General features: G+C 47.6%; 1 protein-coding gene across 4 annotated transcripts in view; it reads left to right on the forward strand.

Annotated features, from left to right (window-relative positions):
- Positions 1-2,625: 2,625 nt before the first annotated feature.
- Positions 2,626-16,107, forward strand: part of ETV6 (ETS variant transcription factor 6) — a 143,118-nt gene continuing 129,636 nt past the window's right edge. For all 4 annotated transcript variants that reach the window (XM_063355398.1, XM_063355406.1, XM_063355411.1 and 1 more), the window contains exon 1: positions 2,626-3,140. Coding sequence is in view for 2 of the 4 variants with exons in the window: in XM_063355406.1 (XP_063211476.1) it covers positions 3,108-3,140 (33 nt within the window). In the remaining 2 variants the exon portion in view is untranslated. The remainder of the gene's footprint in view (positions 3,141-16,107) is intronic.

Consider the following 16,107-nt stretch of genomic DNA (forward strand, 5'->3'; position numbering starts at 1 on the left):
AATCAAAGTGGAACAGCAGACATCAGTGACCCCAGAAAGAGCAGATGTTAAAACTCCAGGCAGAAAAATGAGACTTGGGACACATAGCTTCACCACAATCTCCGTGGAGAAAAACAGATTGCAGTTGCACTGCAAGAGGGAACACTGACCAGGAGTAACAGGACCAGATCTGATTCAGGACGACGGCAGGTGACAAATTTTTTACAAGCTTCTGAGGCAACTTGGAATCAAACTAAACTGTGATGGGGTTTTGGCTGCATTCACAAAGGATCAGGCAGACACTTGTCCCTAAATGCAGGCACTCGTGGAGTGAGGAGATGATGATCAATTGGGTGGGAATCAGAGAAGACCAGCGGCAATGATAAAGTGGCTGCAGGGGCAGATTAATGAAAGGAGATAAAAAGAATGAATGGCAATGGCTAGGAAACGAAGTGATACCTGGGTGCAGGCACAAAGAGACAGAGAGGAGAAAAACGGTTCAGGGGAGTACAATACATGGTCATAATGAGGAGTAATTGGGTGAAACTGGACAAATGAAAATATAGGCCAAATATCTTCCTGACCACGGGATTTGTTGGACCGGCAAATAGTCTCGGAAAGAAAGCGGTGGAAGCCCCATAACCTGAGGCATTTAAAACAAAAGCGGACAAACCAATCAAGCATGTGCTGTAAATCCTCTGCCATCAGGGGAGCGGAGTAAATGACCTAACAGGTCTTTTCCATCTCTAATTTCTACATTTAATATAAGGAATCACAAAAACCCCCAACTTGCCATGAGATACAGAATAATGACTCAGCACTTGGGGAAAGCCAGTGGTAACTGTGCAGGTAGAAAGGGAAAATGTCACAGTGATGAAGCAGAGAGAATAATAGGGGAGAGAGCGGCATTGTAAAAGCAACAGAGATGCAACAACTCTACTCCAGCAATTCAGCCATGCTGAGGGAAGATGGCTAAATATGAAACCTTTATTATTGAGTTGGCCCTATATTAAAAAAAGGGTCATTGGTTGCTAGGCTGAGGGGGAATAGTACCTTCCCTCCTTCTTCCTTGTTTAGTTTCAGGGACTGGCCAAAACGAAGCTGTAGGAGGCTGTGGGGACCTCATCCCGGTTTGCAAAATGGGCCTGTGGTAGCCCACCAAGGGATGCCTACCGGGAGATCCCAGCAGTCTTGCCTCTTGCCCACACAGGCGAAGCGGCACCACATTCGATGCAAGCATGCCACGCTTAAGCAGACGCCACGTAACGTGAGCCAAGGCTTGCATCAAAACACCGTGGTAGCATTCCCTCTCCTTTGCTATTTTTGTTAGCACCGAAGCATTTGGTAGGAGCCTATTCTATCCCAAGGCACAGCATCCTTATGGCAGACTCCAGAGGTGGTTCTGCCTTGCAGTGACATGGGCACGGGCAGGACCAGGCTCTCAGGCCCCCTGGGGACTTGCAAGACAGCAGCCGCCTCCAAAGGCCTGCCAGGACACCCCAAACTGTCCTTAAAAACCGCAAAGACTCAGATCAAGAGGTGGCCAAGTTGCCTTTTTGCCTTCCCCCCGCCCCGTTTTTCAGCCCCTCCGTCAGGAGGGCTGAGGCTGTACCCAAGTCCTCCGGCTCTAGGAGCTGGAGAGTGAAGGACAACAGCGTCACGCCACCGCAGGTGGGGACAACCCGCGTTATACACAGGATGTCTCCCATACAGTGCGGGTGATGCAACTCCCCCCCCCCCGCCCCCGACCTCAGCGCTGCGCTCCGTGCGACCCGCTCCGGGCTCTAACCCCCGGCGGAGCGCCGGGGACTTCCCTCCCCGCCTGGCAGGAGGGGATCCCCGGGGGTGGCCGGTCCCCCGCCGGGGCAGGGGCTGGAGGGGCCGGGGGGACCACCTCCCGCCCCCCACCCCCCCCGGGGGCCCCTTTGGCTTTGCAGGCACGGAGGCGGCGGGGGGAGGTTTGTGTTCGGCGGGGTGACGGGCCGGGCCACTCTGCGCGTAGGCTCCTGGGGACACACGGGCCGGCGGTGCCCCCCCCGCCGCTCGCCCGCCCCGGACTTCCCGTGCCCCGCGGTAACCCGAGCCTCATTTCCTGGTCGGGGCTCTTAAAGGGGCAGCCCCGGCAGCGGAACAAAGGCCATTGTGCTGCCCGCGGGCCAGCGCTTCCCCCCCCCTCCGGCTCCTCGCCCACCCCCCTGCCCGGAGCTGAAGGCCGGTGCGCGGCGTTTAAAGGGCCCGGGCGACACATTCCCCCCCACCCCCCCATCCACCGCCGCCCCCCGCCAAGGCAAACGAAAACGAAATAAGCCGCCGCGGCCCGGCTGCGCCCTCCCAGCCTCCCTTCCGCTTTAGCTGGCCCGCACCGGCACCCGGGGGCGCCGGCGTCTCGCCACGCTCCCCGGGAGGGGGCACTGCCACCGCCCCGCCTTCCCCTCGTCCCTCCCCTCCGGCGGCGGAGGCAAGTTCCTGTCGGCGCAGCCCCTTTAAGGGGCGGAGCCGGCTGCCGGGAACCCACGTCAGTTTCGGCCCCCGAAACTCCCGATCAATGAGCGGCGCGGGGCGGGGCGGGGCGTAGCGCCCGGCCAGGCCCGGCCCGGCCCGGCCCCCGCCGCCGCCGCCGCCTTTCGGTTTCTCTCTTTCCAGGAAGGAAAACACCGGCGGGCAGCGGGGACCCCTCCCCCTTCCTCCCTCCTCCTCCTTCTCCCCCCCCTCCGCATCCCGGTGCCCCGCGCGCGCCCCCGGGCTCACGCGCGGGCAGAGCGCGCGCAGTTACACACGCATACACACACGCGCGCACGGAGAGCTCCAGGCGCGCGCGGAGGGACTGTTGCGGAGGGGGGGCGGGCGGGGGGAGCGATCGCGCGCGCCCCCAGAGGAGCGGCGGCGGCGGCGGCGCTGAGGAGGGGACACCGGCGGCGGGGCGCCTCCCCCCGGGCAGCTCCGCGCCCGCCGCCCGCCCGCCCGGGCGATGGTGGCGGCAGTAACTTCCCCTTGAGGGGACGGGCCGGGTCGGGCCCCGCCGCGCCGAGCGGAGCCGCCGGGCCGGGAGAGGAGCGGAAAGTGGGGAAAGCCCGAGAACTTCCCGCCCGCGCCCGCCCCGCCGGGCTTCGCCGTTTCCCTCCTGAGAGATGTCTGAGGCTCCTGCTCAGTGTTGCATCAAGGTAAAGCTCCGTCCGCCCCTCGGTCCGGCCCGCCGGCCGGCCGGCCCCTGTCAGCGCGGGACGCCTCCGGGCGCTGCGTTTCGCTCCTGGTTATTTGGGTGAAAATAACTATTTCTTCCTCTTCTTTTTATTTATTTATTTTTAATGTCCCCGCGTGAAGGGCGGTCGCGGGGTGGGGGGGGGGCGGTGTGTGTGTGTGTGGTGGGGTCAGGGTCCCCCCGCGTTGAACCCCGGCGGTGGGGGGGCCGCGGGAGGCGGGCAGCGGCTCCCGCCGGTTGTCAGCCCCGGTGGGGGTGGGATGGGGTGGGGGACGGACGGGACACCCGCACCGTAAAGCCGCCGCGGCCGGCCAGGTTTTGGCGGCGGGGGCTCTTCGATGGCAGGAGCCGGCGGCCGGCTGGGCTCTTTAAAGGCAGCCCCGGAGCCCGGCCCGGCCCGGCCTCCCGCGGCGGGTCTGGCCGCCCGCCGTCCCCCGCCGGTAACTTGGCAGAAAGTTTCCTGCCGTCGGGGAGATGCGGCCGCCGCTGCTTCCACCAACAGATTGGGCTGTGGGGCTTGCTTTTTCCTATTTTGCCCCCTTTTTATTCTTTTTTTTTTTTTTAAATATCCGTATTATTGTTGTTATTTATTTTTATTCGCTGCCCGTACTGGCACCGCTCGCCCCGTCAGCAGGTCGGGGAGCCAGGGCTGCTCTGCCGGGGCCCGGGGGAAGTGTTTCTCCCTTGCCCGTGGCCTGTCGAAGGAAGGGGTTGCCCCGTGAAGTTTCTGGATTTAAGTGGAGGCGGTATGAAGCTGAGACAATGGAAACAAAATTGAGTTTCCTTTTTTGTCCAGACCCTTCCTATCTAGCAGCCTACTAGAAGTAGGACTTTCCTCTCTCCCTCCCTCGGTTTTCTCTCAATCATGCGTTTTCCTCAGGAGTGGCTTTGCCTTCTTGCCAGCCAGGAATCTCCCTTCTGCCCGCAACTAACTCTGCCGAGTAAGAGTGCTTTAGTGGTTGTCTCTCCCTGCCTGGAAGGAAAAGGTGACTTCCAGACTCTCTCTAAGGGGAAGAGCCTGGAATAAACGCTTATATATTCAGATTAAAAGCACGATGCTTTTTTTGTTTGCTTGTCCCGTGTGTATGTGTGTACATTTACGGTGGGAGTCTTCCGATTTGTACAGTGTGACCACAATTTGAAAACTTCTGGGTGTATTTTCTCTTGCTGAGGTAAATGTGTTTAGGCCTGTGTCCCGTGAAGTCTCGTGGCTTAGAGAGTCTAGTTTGACTTTTCATAACACAGATGGACAAATTGAATAATGGGGTATTGTATGCACGTTACAGGATGGCAAAATGCTAATGCAGGCAAAATGTGTACAATTAACTAAGCAGATCCCTATATATATATATAAACTGAAATATAACTACTGTTTTTTTTTCTGGTAAAGGTAGGCTGTGTTCTTTGGACAGAAGAACACAAATGAATATCATGAAAAAATAGTACCATATAAATTGTGTTTGCTTGTTTTTGACATGTGTCATTTTGAAAATATGAAGCTGGCTTCTGCGCTTACTGAAATCAGCAACAACACAACTTTTAATTTCGGGAACAGTAAAACTGGTCCTTCCCTACCCTCACTAGGCTATGTTACAGAGTCATATTGTAAGGGATCAGCTACATAACAGGAGAGATACAAGCAAACTTCTGTTTGAGTCTTGAAATGATTAAATGCCCATTTTTCATTATGTTCAGAGAGATATTGGGAAACTGATTTTTTTTTTTTTTAAGTAACTTTCTAAACATCGTGGTCTGAACTTATTTTTATTTTTTAATGTGTGATTTGTTTACATGCTGTTATCTTACAGAAACTACTGTTGTTGGCTTCTCTGTTGCTGATTATTTTAATAGCTTCAAATATAGACAGTACATGTTTTCAAAGAGAAATGTGAATTTCAAATGATAGTATTTCTTCACCAGTCAAACCATTCCTGGTAACTTTCTCTTCAGTTTTTCTAACTACCATTGTTTTTTGGATGCTTGTTTCAACTAGGCAGAGTTAAAGGTGATTGCATTCAGCAGCTGGATTTAAGAGGGTTGATTAAATGGTAGTGTGATTGTACAGGTACGATCGATTATTTCCTCAGCATGCCAGTCCGGCTCGCAGTGTGGAGCGTGGGTTCAAGGCAAAGGAGCAAGCTCTCCTTCTTCACAGCTTCACTCCCAACTTCACGGCTAAGCTTGTTCTGAAAAGTAGCCAAGTATTGTGCTGTGAGGGTGTTGCAGAGTTTCATTAGGAGCCTGTGAACTGGAAACGGTGCTGTCGGTGGATGTATTCTGTATTTATTTATTTTTTTCTCCTTCCTCCTCCAACACGGGGCAAGGGTGCGTGCAGTAAATGCCACGGCAACTGGGGTGATGAGCCATGGAAAGCTTCAGCGGAGGGAGTGAAGGCTAGTGCTATGTTTGTGCCTGAGCTGCTCATTGCATGGTCTCTCTCTCCTTATTAGAGAAGCTCTCTAATAAGATTTAGGAAAACTTTGAGGAGGTGAAGTTTTTGGTATATATTTAACTACTGGTGATCAATATAAACTTGCAGTAATATCTTTGTTCGTGTCAAATATTTATCAGTATGTATGCATGATTGTATATTTATACGTGTTTGTTTTGCGGCAAGTATGTGTGCTTACTTACATTAACTCTTTCCCTGAGAGAGGAGAAATATAATGCCTAATATCCTGATCTTGCCAACACTTGGGTGTGTTCTTGCCTAGCTGATGGCAAGCAGACCCGTTGTGGCAAGGAAGTTAAGCGCGTGTGTAAAGTGCTCAAAGCTGTGGAGAGAAGCCATCGCTGGGTTCAGAAAATAAGATCTCGGGACATCAGAGGTGAGCATGAAGGTTGGACCCTCCATGTTCACTACAACTTAAGGTATCAGCGCACTCTCTGCATGAACTAATAGGCTTCAAGCTTGTGGCAGACTTCAGGGTGGGTTAGGAAGGGACATCTGGTGTGGTTGTCCTATTCAGGTACTTTTTTAATCTCAGCTGTTGGGAGGTCTACGTTGGTAGTAAACCCGTTCCTCTGATCCTGAGCCATAGTAGTTAGGTGATTATATTATTGTAAATACTGCTACGACATTGGCACTCATTACAGTATTGGCAAGTGATCCTCATGGCGTCACCTCTCCTCCTCCGGCTGGGAGAACTGAGGCACAGGGAGAGCGTAAATGTCTTGGCAAAGGCTTACATGAGAGCAAAAACTCAAAGGGAGACAGGACTAGAAGTTTAGACACAGGTGTGATGATTTTTGTGATTAATTAAGGTCCATAGTGTGATGAGTTCTGTTTAAAACCTCACCTGGAGCTTTCTGATTGTGAGGTACTGCCTATTTTTTTCCTGAAATTATACTACCTTGCGAATATCACTGTGGTCTCATGTGTAGGCTCAAAATTCAGCAGGCAAATAGAAGAGTCCCAAAGGGCACAGTTTTATTTTCCTTTTTATAAATCTGGCACTTGCAGTTGCTTAGTCTGATTTACCATGCCACCGTACATACAATTGTGCTGGCACGAGTGTGGAGTTGCAGGCAAACTAGAACTGGGAATATGGGGGGAAATCAGCTGATTTAGGTCTGCCAAACCAGCGCTTCTCCGCGCCCAGGCTCCCTTGCATGCTCCCATCTGATGCTTGAGACGAGAGTGCTTTCTGTGGGCAGCACTGAAGGCAGGGAATCTTCCTGCGAGTCGGGTTTCACAACTGGCTCCAGTGGAGATTTTATGCAGCTGTATGCTGGTGGATGTGAGCGCTTTCTCTCGCAGTGAGCTGTACGTAGCGGCCCTTGTGATTGCATGGGCACCGCAGGAGTCGGCACAGAACCCTCTAGCTCGAGGACTTGTCTCACTGTTGCTCATTTCAGATTCGAGGATGTACTTTGTAATCATTTAAAAAAAAAAAAAAAGGCGGAGGAAAAAAAGACTGATCACGTAAGATGAAGGGCAGAGAATCAGCATAGTGTTTGAGCTTTCTATCTTAACAGGCTTCCCCAGATTTACTTAAAAATTAAGTCATGCGTTATGTCTCCTAATACCTCACTGATGCTGTTTTTGCAAAGAGCTCTTTCCTACTGAGGGCTTCCCATGCTGAGGGACTGTTCAGCACCATGCAGACAGATCCCTGTTACCCTTAACCAAGGCTGAGTATCTGTTAGTGCAGAATACGTTCTTTAATGTTTATTAGCGAACTTGTGTACTAGGAGGAAAATCCTTCCTCTGTAATTGTCAATGACAAAACTCTCATTAAGTTCAGTGGGTGTAGGATTGAATGGGAGAAGACCAGTAGAAGTACATACTATTTAACACCTGATTAATCACTTAACTCCTTGGCACCAGCTAAATTTAATCCCTCTGAAGCAAAATTTTACTAACACTGCCCCAATTAAACACTGGTCATTACTGTTCACTGTGTCATTACAGGTCAAGTCAGTTTCCTGGGAGGCAACCCATTAAAACAGCAGCCCCAATCTGAAATGCCCCAATTAAACAGAGGATACTTTAATGATAATTTACATGCATATTGCAGCATGCATCTCAAAGTGCCTTTTGGAGGGAGGCGGCTAAGCAGCACTTTGCTGATAGAAATGATGATAAGCGGGAGATGAAGTCTTGTACAGTTACACACAAGTGAGGTTTCTGCCTTTTAGAAAAGTTATCTATCTGAGTCCTTGAGTGCTTGCCTTCTGAAGCCTTCTGATAAAAGCTTTCATAATAACCTGCTTACTGAGAGAAAGGGGAGCTAAGGCAACCTGTGGCTTTGGTCAGTAGTGTGGTTCTGACCTACAGTCCAAAAATCGGCTAATTTGGGGGTTTTTTGCATGCGTTTATTTTGGAGTGTTTGTGGTTCAGTGCCTTCAGATGGGCATCCCCAGAGCGACAGCAATTCAAAAGAAAGTGCTTTTGAAAATGTTCATGTTAGCCTTTGCTTTCCCTATGTGTGAAACGGGCATAAAAATTGCAATGTCCTTACCTCTGCAGGGCAGTAGCGAGGCTTAGTATTTGTAATGCAGCATGGAAACAAATTGTTTTTATTATAGAAATCATGACGGAGTGATCTGATTTGTTGCTGGCTTTTTAGTTTAAGGGCGGTGGGGTGGAGGAGTCTGTTGTTTTTTGGCTGTTGGCCTTTTTGGTAGGGGCCACTTGCCTCTGCTGAGTGGTTGGAGAGAGCAAGATATTACTGCTTCACTATGTCGCTGTGGCTGGATCAGCCATGCGCAGGCAGCATGGTGTTATTTTTTCCTGGGAGTGGGAGGGCATCCCTCTGTGTTAGGTCAGAAACACCTTCATCTGACCAAGGGCGGACCAGCTGGTGAAGGCAGTGGCTGGTAGCACTGTCACAACAATTAATTTTTAGGTCGTAATGTGTCCCTGTGCCTCCTGAGGTAAGGAGGCCACCCAGGACAGCCTGTGGGTGGGATGATCCTCTGAGCAATCGTGAAAAAGCCAAATTGAGCCCAGGCACATGCTCAGGTCCAGACTGAGCAAAGAGACCAGACAGGCCACTGAAACTCCTGTGCCTTTGGCAACAGAGTTGTGGCAATTGTTTGTGGGTTATCGTGGGTTATTTTTTTAGATCTACAACCCAAGCCAAATTTAAACCATATTGGTTCTGGTGTTGCTGACTTGTCTTCAGGCAGTGTTTTGTTGGACCACAGAGGACAGCTACTCTCTTTATCTACTTCTTTACTAACATATGGAACTGAAGCCTAGATTATACTGATTTTTTTTTTTTTCCCTTTTCCAAAAATGCCACAGGTGGCAGGAAAATAAATGCAGAAAACTCCAGCTGAAGTTCAACTTGTTTATGGAATGTCTGGAGCAGTGGTAAATAAAGGATTTTGAAAGGAGAGATGATATTGCTTCTCTTCTGTAATGCTACTGAGCTCCAGAGTGAACTGGATATAACAATTAAGGAAAGCTATAAATGATTCTTCATCTAAATGATTTTCCAAAGGTTATTCCTTGTTAAACTACATGCAGTTTCTTTGGTTCAGTGTTGTTCTTGTACAGTTTGCAAATACTGTTCTGGTTAAGACAGTCTGGAGAGAAAATGGGTATGAAAGAGAGAGTGTCTCTCTGCGGTATTTATGTTGGTATTCTATGGAATGTTTGCACACGGAAATAAATAGCGTCGTAAATCATTTTAAAGATGTGTATAAAGCCAAGAGTAGCATTGGGTGTGACTGCAAGAGTTAAGTGTTAGTATAATTCCACAAAAATACTTTTAATGTGACAACTGGACTTAACATGTTAAGCTATTAACAGCTAGCTAATATTAAATCCAGGGTTTGAAAGTTTGATTTTAAAATAAAATCAAATATGGTTATAAATAGGAATGATGAATCATTTCTTGGTGGTTTTTTTTTTTGAGGGAGGGCATTGTTTGGTGTTTTTTTGTCTGCTTTTGTTGTAGGTTTTTTTGTTTTGTTTTGTTTTTTCTAGCTAGCTCAGGTAGGGTCTGATCAAGCATGGAAATTATGTATTTTGAAAAGTCTTGAGAGTTTAATCTGGAGGAAACCAGCTAGCATCCAGTAAGGAGTATCCTTAAAACTGATGGAATGCAGCAGACAGTGAGATTCTTTATATAGTTTGAATTTCAACAGAGTATGGCTGAAGTGATTTTTTCCATTATGTCTTCAGTGGGATCCTCCAAAACATCTATTAACAGAAACTAGGACTGTTTTCTAAATGGTATGGGATTCTGTGGAAATCCAGGAGCTTGGAGTTCTACCAGATAAATGAAATGTTTAATAGAAGTGCCAGAGATAGTAGTACTAGAATTCAGAGACAGATTTATCCAGTTAATAGGGCTACAACAAGGCATTCAGTATCTGCAAACCACATTTTCCTTTTCTCTTTCTCTTTTTTTTCCTAAAAAGGACTTCACATAAAAGTGGCTTCTGTCATTGATGGAGCACTGTGAAGCCCTGTTGATGTGCTTGGAGGTCAAATGGAGCAAACCCAGCAATACTGGGGAGCTCTGTCCCACTTTCTAGGAACTCATCTGAGGTCTGTGTTGGGATTCCCCTCCGTGACAGAAGTAATCTTTTTTTCTTCTGGTGGATTAGGACTGGAGATTGTTGTTCCACCATGTTCCCTCTTGAACAGGGAGTTTTCATCTTCCTACTTGCCCTGTGCTTTAAAACACAGGCAAAGTTAAGCTTTCTCAGACCTGTCCAGGAGTTCAGGTTCAAGGTGGTAGGGTGTGAGGAACCAGAGGTGCTGGGGTGAGGGTGTTGGTCCCAGTTATCACTGGAGCGCTACCTGAAAAAAAGTTCCTTGGCAGATGGGTCCTCCCTGGCATGTCTGTGAGAAGCTGCTTGGATTATTTCCAGTGGGGGCACTACTGTGTGAGACTGGCTGCAACTTGAAGCCTGCAGAGCGATGGAGGTAGCGCTGATGGGCCAGAGTCGTCTGTGCTACTGCCTTTCTGCCACGGTGGCTCTGGTCCCAGCAACCTCACCCCAGCTCCAGAGGACCAGCTCCCTCTGTTTGAGCACTGTTGTGCTGGGTTGAGCATCCTGGTGGAGGCACATGTTGGTGCCAGGTGCCCGAATGGGGCTATGCTGTGACTGTGGAATGATGGACCCATGGCACATCTCCCTGGGGGTGAGGAAACGAAGGCTGAACTGTTTTTGCAGAGGGATGAGGATGCACTCCTTCTTGCTAAGTCCCAGGGTGCCAGGAAGGGCACCAGGTTGCAGGAACAGGTGCGCTGATGGGTGTAAAAGATATTTCTCAGTTGGTGGTGTGAGTGGTTGTGCCACTGTCAAATGCCTTGAGCAAATGGGTTCTCTGGAAGAGGACTCGGGGAAGACTGTGGGAGCGGCTTCCAGGCAAAGAAAGTTATGGGCTGTAAAATATTTCATGGCATGTGGCCTGAGATATGTATCGCACGTTGCACAGTAAACAGTGGGCTCAAACACACTGGAGATAGTGTCTTCGCAGGCTACCTCACACCAGCTGAGTCATCAGGGCCGTCCGTGACTGACCGTGTGCTAGCTTTTATTACCTCCCAACTGGGACAAATTACAACTTCTTTTAAACCTCAGAGTAAGAAGAGAGTGAATTAATAGTGTATACACAGCCAATTAGCACAGCCAACTGAACCATGTTGATGGGCAGTGGCTGAGTTTTGCAGGCTTGGAGAAGTGTGCAGAAAGTGCAGTATTTTATTTTTTTTTTCCCTCTTTGTAGTTTTGAGTGAGGATCTGTCACGGTGCTATTGCTTAACAGAAACAGTGAGGTCTCTTAGAGCTGTTTGGTCCTGTTTGCTGACAGATGTCCCAGAACTAGTCTGGGAGTTGGGATCATATTTTAGGAAATTATTTCGTTGGTGAATAAAAGAGAAAACTGAGCTCCGTTTTCAATTTAAAGTCAAACAGGCAAATAAAACGGTAGTGGGAAGGGAACAGGGGATAAAATAGAAATTATTGATATATTGCAGTTTGAATCCATGCTGTGTATCGGTTGGTTCTGATTACAGCGTGCTTTCCTGATTATTAGGGAGGTTTGTAGTGGCACTGAAAAATATACAGAAATGAGCAGTGAAGTTGCCTGGGGAAACTTCCACAGGAAGAGAAGCTACGTTGCCTAGAACTCTTCGGCTTGGAAAGCAGACTGCTGAGGGAGATATAATAGAAATCTGTAAAATCACACAGTAGTGTAGTATGGGGAGCAATTATTTCTGATAGTACAAAACAACAGCAGGCAACGAAATTACCAGCCAGCAAGATTAAAACAAGTACCTCTTCCATCTGTGTTAAATTACGGAACTCACTGCTGCAGGACACTGTGGAGGCCAAAAGTACAAATGGATTTTAAAAAGAGGGTAGAATAATATTTTAAAAGGCATGGATTTGATGGATGGACCACTTGGTGGATAAGGAACTGGCTAGATGGCCGCATTCAAAGGGTTGTGGTCAATGGCTCAATGTCCAAGTGGAAACGAGTGACGAGTGGCGCTCCTCAGGGGTCAGTACTGGGACTGGTGCTGTTTAACGTCTTTGTCGGTGACATGGACAGTGAGATTGAGTGCACCCTCAGCAAGTTTGCTGATCACACCAAGCTGTGTGGTGTGGTTGACACACTGGAGGGAAGGGATGCCATCCAGAGGGACCTTGACAGGCTTGAGAGGTGGGCCCGTGCAAACCTCATGAAGTTCAACCAGGGCAAGTGCAAGATCCTGCACCTGGGTCGTGGCAATCCCAGGCAAAGACAGGCTGGGCAGAGAATGGCTTGAGAGCAGCCCCGAGGAGAAGGACTTGGGGATGCTGGTGGACGAGAAGCTCAACATGAGCTGGCAATGTGCGCTCGCAGCCCAGAAAGCCAACCGCATCCTGGGCTGCATCAAAAGAAGTGTGGCCAGCAGGTCAAGGGAGGTGATTCTGCCCCCTGCTCCGCTCTGGTGAGACCCCACCTGGAGTACTGCGTCCAGCTCTGGAGTCCTCAGCACATGGACCTGTTGGAATGGGTCCAGAGGAGGGCCACAAAGATGATCAGAGGGCTGGAGCACCTATGCTATAAGGACGGGCTGAGAGAGTTGAGTTTGTTCAGCCTGGAGAAGAGGAGGCTCCAGGGAGACCTTATAGCAGCTTTCCAGTACCTAAAAGGGGGCCTACAGGAAAGATGGGGAGGGACTCTTTATCAGGGAGTGTTAATGATAGGATGAGGGATAACAGTTTCAAACTGAAAGAGGGGAGATTTAGATTGGATATTAGGAAGAAATTCTTTACTGTGAGGGTGGTGAGACACTGGCACAGGTTGCCCAGGGAAGTTGTTGATGCCCCGTCCCTGGAAGTGTTCAAGGCCAGGCTGGATGGGGCTTTGAGCAGCCTGGTCTAGTGGGAGGTGTCCCTCCCTATGTCAGGGGGGCTGGGAACTAGATGATCTTTAAGGTCCCTTCCAAGCCGAATCATTCTATGATTCTATAATATGGGGAAGATATTAAGCCGAACAACCTGTATGGGGAAAAAAAAGCCCTATAATTACACAGGGGAAAGATTGCTTTTTCTGTCTGTTAAGCCTTTCCTGAAACAGAGACTTCTTGTCTTTTGGGGACAAGATCCCAGGCAAGATAGACTTGCTCTGATGATGTATAGGCATTCAGGTGCTTCACTATAAAATTTTGCACCCTGGAAGGCTGGTCTCAAGTGTTTATTAGTCTCCTCTGGATTATTTTTTAAGTCTCAGCCCCAGCAGTCTTGATTTCAAGAACACTAATTAATTGTAAGTGGGAATAGAGCTAAAGAAGAATTTGTTTCTGTGACTTGGAGAGATTTGTGAAGTCTGGATTGCTAGGACTAGCAAGAGATTGGCTTTGTTACTTTAATTACCCAAACTCAACTGAAAGAGGGGAAAACCTTCAGGAAATACATGGAAGAGGAATTACAGATTAGCGTTTGAAAAAAGGGAAGTTTTCTGGTTACGGGGAAGAGATGTTGTTTGCTTCTAGGAGCCAAATGTGTGTTGACCTATGCTTTTCCAAAGGTCTCCCAGTTCCCATTATCACCTTTGTGAAATGTGTTCCTGAAGCATTACTTCTTTTGCACATACGTGACAAACAGTGTCCCAACCGGAGCTTGCAGCCATGGGCATGAGAGCTACTGCTTTCACTGCCTGGCCAAATGTTGCAAGCAGTTACTGAATTGTCTCAGTCGCTGAGAAATGCTGTCATCTTGCATCATACTTTGATCGTGACTTTTTTTTTTTAATGGCAAACAGAAGAATGGATGTACAAAATCAATTCCGATACCATTTTGCATGTGTGCTTTTTAGTTATTTTTCCTAAAGAGAGAGTGATTCACAGTGCTGGATAGCCATTACAACATATTGATGTGCAACTAAATATGGCCTTTAACCTAAATTTAGTTCTCCTTTCTGATAATCTATACAATGTCCACAACTATCTATTTAAGTAATTGAATAGCCTCATACAGCTGTAGTTAGGTTTTTATTTTGGAAAATAACAAATTACTTTATTTGCTGGCTGATTGATTTTTTTTTTTTTTTTTTCATTTTATGTGCTGTTTATGACAGACTGCACTTGGCTTTGCAGTAAAATGTAATTACAAATGCAGTCTCCCCCATCAAAACTCTGAGCATTAGAAGTAGTGCTTTAAAAGAAAAAAAAAAAGTTTTGATAATTGTACGTGACAAGGGAGTATCTGGTACATTCTGAGGTAATATTACTTAATAAATAACAAGGGTTTTTATTAAGCAAATGAAATAGTTGGGTTTTTTTGAATTGCACTGATTGTTTCTTGTCATATTGATCTAGTATTAGTCGATTTTTTTTTTTCCTCCCTCACCCCTCATTTTTATTTGTTGACTGGAGGAAGAAAACAAGGTTCCTGTTTCTGCAATTCTGAAGCATTTTCCAACTGGGGGTAAACTAGTCATTGTAATGAACTAATTGACTAAACTGAAAGAAGAAAATATTCTCTCTGTATCTGTTGCCAAAAGCTGGCTTGACTCTTTGGCAGGCTTGGGCTCTAGGTGTATAGTAGTGGGTTGTTCGGATGGTAGAACTTTCATGCTTTGGCACAAAGTTTTGTACTTGGGATTTACCTTTGAAATTGTTTTCTCCTTTTATAGTTATGAGTGGATCTCAATACACTTTAGTTTCACATTTTTTAGGGTTTTTTTAAAATAAAAAAAAAAACCTTAAAATTGAAATTTTAAAGAAGTGGCTTAGAAAAATTATACATGTTTAGACATAATGCCTTGGTGGATCTTGAATACAGTGCTAGTCAGAACCTCTTTCTGTCTTCTGCATGTTTTCCTCTATACTAAGTTCTCATTTGATGCTCTAGTGGTGAGACCCATCTTCTCTATCCACAGAGAGCTGAAACAATGGAAAATCAGATGACATGAGGGGTATTTGTCCAGTTTAGCTTGAAGCTTTGGCTTTGCAAAGAAGAGGGGAAGCCATCGTAGATGTAGAACAAGCGAACAAGCCTCCTGGTTCCAAATGAAACCAAAATTCTTATAGCATTAGTGCTCTTGGAAGGAAAAGACTCTGAAAAAACAGATTTTTAACTTGCGTCCGGTAGTAGAGGTGTCTGTATGCTTTCTAAGATACTCAAAAGTTTCCATTAGCTCAATGTTTTAATATGTTTGCTGTCACAGCCAGTTCCCTGTGAGGCGGGGAACTAGGATCGCCCTGCTTCACAGATGGGGAGCGTAGTGTCTTCATGTAGTCTCTCGGTAGCTATAGCTGCAGCAAAATAATGCTGTGCTTTTCCAACACGGTCTCCTTGGGCCCTTTCCCTTCCCCTGCCTGGGACTCCCCTTCACTATTTGCTTGGCAGATGATACTGTGCTTAGGTTGGCCTGTCCCATCACACATGCTTGCTTTTCCTGCTTGCTGGGGTGAGAACCTCACGGTGGTCCTGCGTATCCCTAGGAGGTGAAGAGTTATGTTACTATCCCTTCAGCTCGTCCAGTTATAAGGTGAACTTAAATATTGATGAAAGAGAGGGCTAGTTGCCTTCAGTCTAGGCTGGAGTTTCCTAATTCCGTGTCCCTTTCCCATCCATTTCCCGCTGACATATTCAAAATACTCATTCAGCTGTATTGGCCTCCTTTTTGTTGCAAAAGAGGAAAAAACCCTCCCCCAAACAACAACTGAAGCTCTGTCACTTTCTTAACCTCAATTAAATAATAAACAGAGGTAGACCCAGATTGTCAGCAGATGGTTGGTGCAGTGGTGAAGAAAGTGTGAAAGCTGTGGATTGAAGACATCGAGATTGCTCCTTGGATGATTTGTGTCCAAAGGACACGGAGCAGCTGGCCTGGAGTGGGGCTTGGTTTTAGAGCATGTTTAAATGTAAGCATTACAGTGAACACATGCATGGTTAAAATTTCATCTTCTAAAGTGAAAAAAACCAAACGAACGAAACCCAAAATGAATTAAAGGAATTAATTAGTA

The sequence above is a fragment of the Chroicocephalus ridibundus genome, chromosome 1, assembly GCF_963924245.1.
Source record: "Chroicocephalus ridibundus chromosome 1, bChrRid1.1, whole genome shotgun sequence".
In the NCBI taxonomy this organism is placed as follows: Eukaryota; Metazoa; Chordata; class Aves; order Charadriiformes; family Laridae; genus Chroicocephalus; species Chroicocephalus ridibundus.